The sequence below is a fragment of the Convolutriloba macropyga genome, chromosome 7, assembly GCF_964194025.1.
Source record: "Convolutriloba macropyga chromosome 7, txConMacr16.3, whole genome shotgun sequence".
NCBI lineage: Eukaryota > Metazoa > Xenacoelomorpha > Acoela > Convolutidae > Convolutriloba > Convolutriloba macropyga.
Window position 1 is genome coordinate 30,104,864 of NC_134474.1, and position 11,789 is coordinate 30,116,652.

Genomic DNA, 11,789 nt, shown 5'->3' on the forward strand with positions numbered 1-11,789 from the left:
GTTTCCAGCAGCAAAAACAACTATTTTCTAAGTGATTAAGACCTTGAGGTACCAACTGAAGTCATTATGGAGACTGATTTACATGTCTTGACGTACATTTGAGTAAGAAATTGAAACTTGTTAGCTTGCAACTCTTTAGTAAACAATTCAGACCTGTTTTTACACAGAGTAATCTATCATCTTTCATCGCAATCGGGCGCTCCCAATTAGTGTGACACTGCGGGAAGTCAAAGAACAGCCTCAAAAATCGCAGATATCAATTTGTTTAAAAAAATTATTTTTTAAAAATGAAAAAGCATTGTATCAAAGCCAAGAAACGGCTAAATGAAAACGAAACAATTAAAACATTTCGTTTTTAGCTGAATAGACAGAATATGCGACCTGTGTTTACACAGTCTAATTCACCTATTGACAGAAAGAAGATGAAAAGTGACAACGATTAACAATTCAATTGGGCTGGTTAAAAGTAAGGCTCCAGAAAAACAATACACACCTAAAGAATTTTGAAAAATTAACAAATAAATTTACAACAGTTTTGAAGCCACAAAAACTATGATAATAAGAGTACTTTAAATTTTCACTTTGGTCTAAAGTTTTTTTCCAAGGAATCCATTTGCAACGCGTTTATGTAAAGAAGACAAAGAAAACATGATATTTTGACTAAAACAACACTAAAAAAATTCTAATGAGAGTCTAAACGTTAAAGACATCCAAAATAGATAAAGAAAACAAAAATTAAAGGTCACTTCGGCAAAAAGTTCATGATACTTGTTAACCATGAGACTAAGTTACATGATTCCAAAATCATGAACAAAAAAGGGAAAGTTCAGCAGTAACATATTTCGCTATTATCTTAAAAGAATTTTTTGTAATTTTTACATTTGTATTGTTCAATTGCCGAGACTAAACCATGAGAATGAAAAAGTAAACTGCAGGCAAAGCACACGGATTCAGTTTATCTTTTTAAGAACTCTTTTTTGAAGTTTTAACAACCGTGAGCTGATTCTGCAAAGATAATATGTTATGCTTATTGGAACTCGTTTGAAGGTAAATGGAATCACATTTATTGATTGTTGAATTGAAATCGTTTTAGTTGTTAACTAAGACTAAAAAACAAAATTTGCGTCCAAATAGAGTCCGAACAAATTTTGATTATAAAACTTCAAAAAGAGAACATAGCTGGCACCGATATAGCTGCGCGTTCAACTGTAACACCTAATTGTTTAATTGTTTCAAATTTTCTCCGAAATATCTTTTGGGAAATAAAATATTCAAAATGGTCATAAATAAAAAAAAATATAAATTTTCGATACATATCGATTAAAAAAATAGTGAAAAGGGGCGATATTTTAATTCACGAATATTCTTATATAAATTGAAAACAAAATTAACGCTCTTGTGCATATCAAAAAGATTGTGTTTGCAGTTTTCCGGTATGTACATCTGGCAAACGTGAAAAAAAAATTGTCTTAAAAAGCATTTTTGGTCTCATTTTTGATTAGAAAATCTGAAAATCTTGCAAAAATGTGGCAAAAAAAACTGGGATCAAACCATTTAGCAATCATTCTCTCTCTTTAGATCTAAAACCGATATGTTACTTTTAACAGTTTTAACATATTAGGTAACATTAACAAAAAAATGGGCTACAATTACGGAAAAAAGAACAAAAACATCGTGTGCTATCCACAAAACATTAAACTTCGATAAATCTCCGATAAAAAATCCTAGACTTTTTTTAATTTATATATTCTACGCTGAAGGGACTTTTAAATGATGCCACTCACAACTCTCTACGATTAATATATGAACTGAACAAAAAGAAAAACTTATTTGAGTACATAGTCCTTCCCTCCCACTAAAGTGGAGTCGGAACAGTAATCCAATTGACAATTTTTTTTCAGGTATTCTATAAATAGAAGAGTAGTAGCGCACCGGAGAAGGCAAATTTGAAAGCCACTTATGCCTTTATTAGGTTAGAACTGTAGTATGGTATATCAGAAATAATCGTAACTGCACCGATTTTTCAAAATGATGTTTCTTTGTCTAAACATACTTTTAACTAACTTCATGTTTTGAAATGAGTCGGGGCTGAGCTGAGACCATTTTTCTGTCCTATGGAAGTTGCTACAAGAACTGAAATTTAAAGATTGTTGTGTATGATGATAGCCCGTGTTGAGAATTTCGCCGGATTCAAACATAAGAAATTGTAGATTTTTGTCTGTTTTACTTCGCTAAAACCGATCACAACCCTTACGTTTTTTTCGTCGTTTTGATCGGTTTTCGTCGGTATTTAAGCGTGAAAATCGTAGGTTTTTGTCAGTTCCAAAAGGTCATAAGAGTCGCTTTTTGTCGTTTTCAAAAAGGTAAGAGGCGACTTTCCCTGAGGGCTCACCACCAGGATAACTTATCCGGTAACAATTTTAAGCCCTCTATATCTAAATTTTATTACGAAGCTGAATTTTGAAAATTTTGCCTTCTGGAAAAAAAATTTGCAATGACTTTGAAAAATGTTTAAAGGCAATATAGCCTCAATTTTGAGGAAATTAGGGTTCAAATTTGTCATCATTTGATCAACTAAGACAATTAGCGGTGTTCTGAAAGGTATATTGGAAATTCATCTCATCAATCACTTTAGCATCTATAAATATAAAGAATTTTCACTGATTTAAATGGTATTTTCAAATGATGACAAAGGTAATCTGGTAATCTGGTATGCTATTGGTTTAGTTTGATTTACACCATCCATCTCATGATTGTTAAGTACCAAATTAGCTCTGGTATGAATGATATTTGTTTGTGTATTTACATGTGGCTTTGTTTACGTATTAAAAGATATAATGTGTCTATTCAAACACTGTTTTTTAAAACGAATCTAATAGCAAGTTTCATCCACCACCTACAGATTTGTAAGAAGGGCTTTGGAAAATCACTCCGAACAACTTAAAAGAAAACTACATTCTTTATATATCAAGGGACGAAAAGATTTCAAGTTACAAGCCTTTTGCATCTGCAGGAAAATACGCTAACAGTAAAATGGAATGATATGCATGTTTTATGAGAGGGTTTGACTATTTGCTTAAAGAAAAAAAAAGAAATGTCTGGATTTTTTCACATACACCGGCGAAGAAATTGGTTTAAGCTCCTCAACTAAGAGTAAAAATTCTTCATATGCATGAAACTCAAATAATTGAAAAATTATTCTCATTCGGTCCTTCATACTCCGTTGATTTCTAATCTTAGTCTCAGTTAATTTTTCAGGTTTTTGAAAGGATGGAAATTATGTTATTTAATGAAGAGCCTTTCATTCGATTTCCATGCTGGTGTTCTGCTTGAAGCCTCATTTTAGCCTCATTTTTGAGAAAATTTGAGTTCCAAGTTGTCAACATTCGATCAACTTAGAAAATTAGCGGTGTTCTCAAAGGTATCTAGGAAATTCACCTCATCAATCATGTATATATCTGTAAATATATTTCACTGATTGGATTGGTTTTTTTTGAAAATTAATAAAAGTAATCTGGTACGTTTTTGGTTTAGTATGATTTGCGCAAGTTGGCTTTACGTACTTTTTATTCAGTCTCCTTAGTTCCAGTATATATCTAGGATACGTTCACTGGATTAAGTAAGGAGAGAACCACACCGTCCTTCTTATAATTGTTTAGTACCAACTTAGCTCTGGTATAAATTGGGTTTGTTTGTGTATTTAAATGTATTTTTGTGTACGTACTACAGGATATAAGGTGTCTATTCAATCAATGTTTTTGTTTTTGAAAGAAATCTAACAATAAGTTTTATCCACTACTTACAGCTTTTTTTTATTAAAAGGGTGTTGGAAGCTCACTCCGAACAAGACAAAAGTAGACCATATTCTTCATATATCATGGGACAAAGTGTTTTTAAGTTGTAAGTCTTTCGCATCCCCTGGAGAACACATTAACAGTCAAATGGGATGATGTACACGCCGTCCAAATGCCAATTTGACGTTTCTATAGTTACAAAATGCTGGATCCAAAAAGTTTAACATAAATATTTATAGTGCAGCGCTTTAACCGACGCTTCTCAAGTTTGGAATTGACAATTGAGTTGAATATAAATTCGATTTTCAAATATTAATCTTAGTTAAATTTTTGAGTTTTTCAAAGGATCGAAATTATGTTTTTAATGCAGTACCATTTATTCGATTTCCATACTGGTATTCTGCTTAAAAACAAACTTCTTGAAAGCTTTTGCCAGAAGGGATTGATTAAGTAAATTCAGTACTGAGGGATAATATTTCGACAAGTTTTGGTCATTTTAACTTAACAATCTTGATAGGTTAATGAGAGTTCAAATATTCATCATCCCAAATATTTCTAAATTATTTGGAAACGTATTTCGATTTGACTAAAGTTCTGTTCTGATGTGTTTCAACAATCTGGTTTTTGGTTCCTTGAGTTGTAAGCAACATTTTTGTCGAATAGTTTCCATTCAGTTTGCTGGCGAACATCCATCTTGTTTATTCTTGTTCATTATTTGGTAGCCACAGTTTATAGGTTTTCGAGCATACTCATATCATACTGATATCATCGGCAACTAATTTAACCCTTTGAGCAATTGAATTTCAATATTAAAACTAAATGAATGGAAAGATGTTACTAGTCATTGTCATATAAAAAAGAAAACGTAATCACAGCACAAAAACAGTAGCTGCAACAGATCTTAAATTGGGACAAAAATTCTACAGTACTTTTTAGGAGTTTTTCGCTACCATTTTTAAATGACTGGTGACAAAGAAAATGACAGGAAACTTTATAATGAATATTTCGCTCAAAAACTTAATATCTGTTCCCTATTTAAAGTAAAGAACACTACAATGCAAGACTGTTTTTGCAGGTTCAGTGAGGAAAGCAGTGTTGCGTATGTTGATGGAGTCTGGAAACAGTATCGTGATGAAGTTGGATTGAAATCGATGGTTGGGCGATTGGGACCTGCAAGCACAATGATTGATGCATCCCACGAGAGTTTTCAAAATTATGCAGGAGGTAAGAGAAAAGCTATTTTTTCTCCACTGCGCTCCAAAGTGCATTTTTTTATATTAGTGAAACTTTAAGTGAAAAAAGTTCTTTAAAAAACGTAGGGTCCCATTTTATAGGTGCATGTGTAACTTATTTGTTTGTATACCACAGGTTTCAGCAGAGCGTTTAATAATGATTTAATTCCGACAAAACGACGATGACTATACTTCAGCTAAATTTTCAAATTTGGTTGTCGTGCTTTTGTTCAAAATTTGCAAACCTTCTATGATAAAACTCTTGCTGATGTCATTTTTGCGCATCTTGTTCCCACGTTTTTCATGCTAGCTCATTCTACAAGAATCGTGTTCTCCATTTTTTTCCAGAAAAGTCACTGTCAGTTACATTGCTGCAGTCGAATTGACCTGTAAATTAGTTTCATAAACAGCCGGTTCCAGATTAGAAATCAGATATGATATAAACGTTCTATTCCCTCAATATGTTACTTTACATCAAAAATAAGGGTTCCGCATTATACTATATACAAAAAATTGCTTAAGTAGCTAATGTTTATTTCGAATGGTACGATTTTAATTTGCTGGAGCAGACGCTGTTTTTAGCATTATTTAATTTTGGTTCGAGAGTTTTTTTCCGTATTTCAGGAGGAAGTTTATTCGTGTTCAAAAATCTGAGCTTCATTTAAGTGATTAGCAATTCGCCTGGTCAAACTTCAGCTTACCTTAAAACTTATTTTGAAATTTCATTTTTTTGTAGAATATTTTGATTCCCTAATTTATCTTTCTCTTATCTGTTGTACTGACGAATCGTTAACATTTGGAATAAACAATTTACGAAAATTTAAATATTAGAGCACTAATAATCTCATGTAGAAAGTTTTGATTCCCCAATTTATCTTTCTCTTTATCTGTTGTAGTAATGAATCGTTAACTTTTTGAATAAACACCACGAAGTTTTAAACATTAGAGTATTGATGATCTGAACAACTTCAATTCTCCAATTGTACACCAAGTGGTATTTAATAACGTATAAATTGTATTAATAGAATGCCATTGTCTCTTTTGAAAGAACTTCATTAAGCCGATATTGAAAACAAAAAAATAGATCAATCCCAAATATCTGCAGTGTTCTTTCACTTTAAATGTTCTCCAATGAATTTCACCTCGCGTAAAATAATATTTTGAGTTGCTGGAGACTTCAATAAATTTGAACGGTACTCATTGCTAGATTGTTTTGCTTGAGATACACATCTTGTTTCATCGGTGCTTTTTTCTTCAAAATTGTTCCTGTAACGCAAAAAAACATGATGCGGTTGCTTGAGTAGCACTCTAATATATTAGTGTGCCTTCTGAAAAATGTCCACTAAAATTACACATTGGTCATTTCTAGCATGAGAAGACTCAAATTTTTTAACAACGCTATTGGCAACTCCGTAAACACTTAATTTCTTGAATAAAAAGCGTTGTTGTTTTTTATTCGAATGCGTTGACGAGATTAATTAAAATTGAAATTGAATTTAACGAATTTCTTACAAAAAATTCTGCGGCTTCAATAAATTGTAAAATAGTGTCAAGAGACATTTAGAGCATTTGAAAAGCAAGTACAAAATAATTGAATTTGTTTTTGCTGGGATTTATTCACTTAGCTCAAGAAGGACATCCAAAAAATTTTCCAATCATTAGGGTATCGGAAATCGGTCTAAAATTTTTGAAAACTTTTACGTGCTCTACTTTGTAGCAGGACTGTCAAACGCAATTCAAGACCTTCTGGTCGAATAATGTCTAAAAGGCAAATGTTAGGCAGGGAGTCTTGTTATTGTCGAGTAAAGCAATTGCCTGGTACAAAGCGTTCAGTTTAATTTCTCGCTAATTAAGTTCTTTTCTTACATCAATTAGTGGAAAAACTGTGATCATTCAATTATTTTTCAATGTTCCACTGTAAATTCCTAATTTTTTAAAACCCCATTTGCTTTCTAAAAAATCTTTTTCAATTTTATTGATAACAATTCCTTTTACCCATGTCTATTTGGCGGCTATAACCTCTTGCATTTGGTTTTTAATGGAAGACTCCGATCAATTCAATTAATATTTAGTAAAAAATGTGAGTTCCTATTTACTCGAAAACTCATGTGAGACTCGCTTTTCTTTCTCCTTCCACAATAATTTAGATCATTATCAACAAACAACACCAGCTCTTCTCTAATTGAAAACAGAGTAAATGTATCAGATGTTAATTTGCCAAAAAATAAAATCTCATATGAACAAAATGATGCTTTATTTAAAACAAGTACGGATTCCAAAAAGCTCTATCGTTAGGTAAATTTCTATCATCTTTTTTATTTTAAAGTTTTAGGAAATTACATGCTAGTAACATAACTCCCACGACTAACTCCTAATTTTGATGTCTCTGTTTTTATTTGAGTTTTCAAAATTGTCAATTAATTTGAACTAAACTTCAGATTCGCGAATTGCTTTCAACTAAATTTCAAAACTGTCTTTTTAATTTGACTTTCAATTCCGAATTAAGATGTGCTCTTCGCTGGCTTTGCTTACGTTTTACTGCAGTTTTAAACACTTATTTTATAATTGCATTCAAAGTATTTTTTTAATCTACAGCATTGCTCGTTATTAGTGAATTTTTGTTTTTGTTCTACTTTGTAGAAAATTTTTTTCGTATTTGGCAGAAAAATAAATATTTTTGGAGCAACTATACTTATAGTGGTGATTTTTTTGTCGTGTGAAAGCTCATAAGTGTTCAAAAATTTCAAAAATTTTCAAAACTATTGCGGAGGTAAGAAGAAAGACATTTTTTACTGCACTGCGCTCCACCAACACAAAAAGATCATTTATGAGACCACAGTTTTCCAAAAAAGTTCAGGACAGATACAGTTTAAATTTGTTGTAAATAAGTTAAACTTTAAGTGAAAAAAATTCGTTACAAGAACGTAAGGTTGCATTTTATAGGTGCTTGCGACTATATGCGATTCTATACGTGAAATGGCGAAGTTGATTAAGTGATTGGTACCTAAACTTAAAAAAATGTTAGAGTCTGAATCAACTCAATTATTTTTGAAAATTTAGCACTTTTGGAAAGCATTTCTTGCAAAGCTTCAGCGTAATTCAGCGCATTTGTTATTTTGACAGTTTTTTGAGCTAAAATTATTGAAGAATGAGCGGATTTCTTTGTATTTCTGACATATTATATCCAAAATTTCTCGAAGAATTTCCAGAATTTCAGGCGGAGTTTTTTACAAACTCACACGTGTTTGTCATACCCGGACAAACACGTGTGAGTTTGTAAAAAACTCCGCCTGTAACCACTCTAACCTAGTCCAGACCTATACTTTTGAAAAGACCCCAATAGTCTATTAGGGGGGAAAAATTGACCAAAATTACATATTCGGGGTTCTTTTGAAAAGACCAAAATAGTCTATTAGTGGGGTCAAAATGGACCAAAATTACACAGTCGAGGTTCTTTGTTGAGGTTCAGTAAATGTCTTTTTATGGGTCTAGCAAAATTAATTTCATAGGAATTTGGATTCAACCATTGTATTTTCATAATTCGAGCGAAAAGTTTTTCACAAGTCTGCTTATTTGCAAGCTTGAAAAGAATATATATTTTTTTCGTTTGCAGCTGCACATAATGAAACACCATTGAATCAGCATTGCATTACCGCAGTCCAACTTTGGAAAACTGTCAAAGGTCTTAAGAAAATCTGTAATTCTTAAGTTAAAGCAGTTATCGCAGCTGTACTATTTTACCACATTACTTGATTGAATGGAACTAGGTAGTTTAAAAAGGTAGTTTAAAAGGTTTACTAGGTAGTCTAAAAAGACGAAAGAGCATACACGTTGACTACATTATAAGCAATAGTGAGCTATAAAAATGCAGTAGAAAGTTTTGTGACGGAGATGCAGTTCCACGATAAGACTTTAGAGCGAACCATGATTTGACATAAGAGTTGACGCGGTGAAGAAAAGACCCGCAAAAACATTTTTTCTTGACTTAAAATCTAGCAAAACTCTTTTCATAGCTTTTTTGGGTCCAGCATGGTCTAATCATACTCAACCCAATTTTGGTCGAGCATGGTCTTTTCTTAGGTCGAGGTCTAGACTAGGGTGGGGTGGCACTTACATGCAGAAGGTTTTCGACGTTGTGCCAAATGACTTTAATTTACTTGTAGAAAAAAACTTATGACAATACATTGATTGAACAGGAGTTTATGACGAACCAAACTGCAGTTCAAAAGATTTGGACCACGGGGTGTTGATTGTCGGGTACGGGAAAGAAAATGGAAAGGACTACTGGCTTGTCAAGAACAGCTGGGGGACTTCTTGGGGTGAAAAGGGTTATATCAAAATGTCCAGGAACAAGAACAACCAGTGTGGAATTGCATCACGCGTTTTCTACCCTTATGTTTACCCAGACAATAACAAATTGGACGATATGTAATTTGTTAATTGTTCAGAAATTAAAAAGTTTCTTGCTTTCTTTCCGCCTATTATCATTCCACGAATTACAATTCAGTTGTAGATTTTCGTTTGAGAGAAGTATTATTTGTTGCGTACCAAGTTTAGGCGGAAACAAAAATGTGGACTGGGTTGGCGTCAATTGACCCAAATTGATGCACTAAACGAAACATTATCTCATTCAAGAAAAGGAAACGTATCCTTAGATTTCTTTTTGCTTTTTTTTGAATAGAACCAACTGCAACTTGAGTTAGACAAAATCAATAGGGTGTTTGAAATTATAGTGCGAATAAAAGGCAAACCTTGAAAAACCAGAAAGAATGAGAGAATGTTAAAAAACATGCTGGTATTTTGAAACATATCTGATTTGCACCTGCTTAGACCCTCAACATGCAAATAAATCTCCTTCTATTTGAAAACAAATGAGTAATGCGAAGATCGAACAAACTTTCAATCGATTTTATGAACAAATCACAGCCTATGTGTATAGATGATGTGCAACTATGCGCGTCAATTAAAAGAGTACCAAAATCTTTGAGTCAATAAATTTCTGAGCCAACAAGATCACTTTAGCAAAAATTAGCACAAAATTTCTGAACCAATCACAATGAAGTGGCGAAATTTTGGATTTTATCAGTACAAGATAATTTTGGCGAGATCAATTTCAAGCAAAAGACGATAATTACGGGATATGGTCACGACTCAGCTGCGCGTGGGACCTAATATGAATCTATCACAACCGCAACCGAACTAGTAACCACCGTGATATTTTCGATTTGAAAATTATCTGCGCGGGCATTAGTTGATAACTAATGCGGCTATTTGCAGTGCGGTTGCTCCTAAAAAGACACCAATTGACTTCGAATCGTTATCTTGAAAGACTAAGGCAGAATATTGCAAGATAACCATCCATTCTGCTAGAATCTTACAAGATAACCTTTTTCCTGCCATAAACTTGCAAAATAACCATTTTTCTGCCACATTCTTGCAAGATAAGCATTTTTCTGTCGATCAGAATCTTGCAAGATAACTATTTTTCTGCCAGAACCTTGCAAGATAACTATTTTTCTGCCAAAATCTTGCAAGATAACCCTTCTTCTGCAAGATAAAAAGTCTTGCAAGATCAATTTTTTTTGCCTGAAACTTGCAAAATAATCATTTTTCCGCCAGAATCTTGCAAGATAAGCATTTTCCTGCCAGGAATCTTTCATTATAAGCCTTTTTTCTGCCAGAATTTTCCAAGATAAGCATTTTTTGCCAAAATCTTGCAGGATAATCATCCGTTCTTGCCTGGGGCAATTCCAGTTTTGGCACTTCTAAACATCGTCGTATTATTACGTTAGCATAGACAGTCGTACGTATTCATTCTACTTACCTTCGTCAACTACACTTTCGATCGATCGGATCAAAGTTTTGAAATTGAAGCAACTTATCGGTATATTAAACGCCTAAAATGTAAAATTCAATAAACATTACACACGTTTAGCTATGAATTGGAGCCGAACGTGGCGCAACAAAAAAAGAAGAAAAATTAAAATTGAAAGATCAATAATGCTTTTGTCAAACAATTCAGATTGGTTCAAATTTAAGTACTACAAAGCTATGAAGTTGTGGCTCGGTTATCTTGATGATCTATTTTCTGTGTCGTCGGTTTGAGGCTCGGGTCGAGATGTCAGCGCGTTTCAGCAAATTTTTTGTAGAAAAATGCGCTGGAATTATGTAAAACAAGCGCTAAATGCGCTGACACTTTGTGAAAGTGCTGAATACATAAATTTCAGGCATCTTCAGCGCAAATTTTTCAAAACTTCAGCTAATTTTCACCAAATGTCTTGAATAAGTTTCAGCACTTTTTAAGTGCATTTCTCACAAGGTTTCAATGAAGTTTCAGCGCATGCGTCTAAAAATTTCAGGGTTTTTGAGGACACGTTGAAACTATAAAATTTCAGCGCGTTTCTTACAAAGTTTAAGCGAATTCAGCACAATTTAAGCGCAATAGAATGTCAATTGTTTGTGCGAAATTTTGAAAAAATTCAGCCACATTTCAGTGGATTTTTTTCATAATTGTCGAAAAAATTTTTGAACCGGTGTCTACTGGGCATTTCAGTGGCTGCAACCCCCTAACGGGGAGAAGGAGGTTGTGTTGTGGCGGAGCTTACTAACTCAACAAGCAAACTGAATAGCGCTTCAAGGCTATTTCAAGCATTGAAGATAGATTAGCATGACCAGCAAAATTTAAAGCTATATTCTATCGAAACCATACGGATTTGTTCACTTTGTTCAATATTTATATTCAGTAACTATTATTAGTAGGTAT

General features: G+C 33.1%; 1 protein-coding gene across 1 annotated transcript in view; it reads left to right on the top strand.

Moving 5' to 3' along the window:
- The window catches only part of LOC142342199 (procathepsin L-like), a 41,872-nt gene extending 32,371 nt beyond the window's left edge, over positions 1 to 9,501 (top strand). The window contains exons 3-4 of the mRNA XM_075393440.1: positions 4,870 to 5,018; positions 9,223 to 9,501. Of these exons, the coding sequence (XP_075249555.1) occupies positions 4,870 to 5,018; positions 9,223 to 9,458 (385 nt within the window). The 3' untranslated portion in view covers positions 9,459 to 9,501. The remainder of the gene's footprint in view (positions 1 to 4,869; positions 5,019 to 9,222) is intronic.
- The last annotated feature ends 2,288 nt before the right edge of the window (positions 9,502 to 11,789 follow it).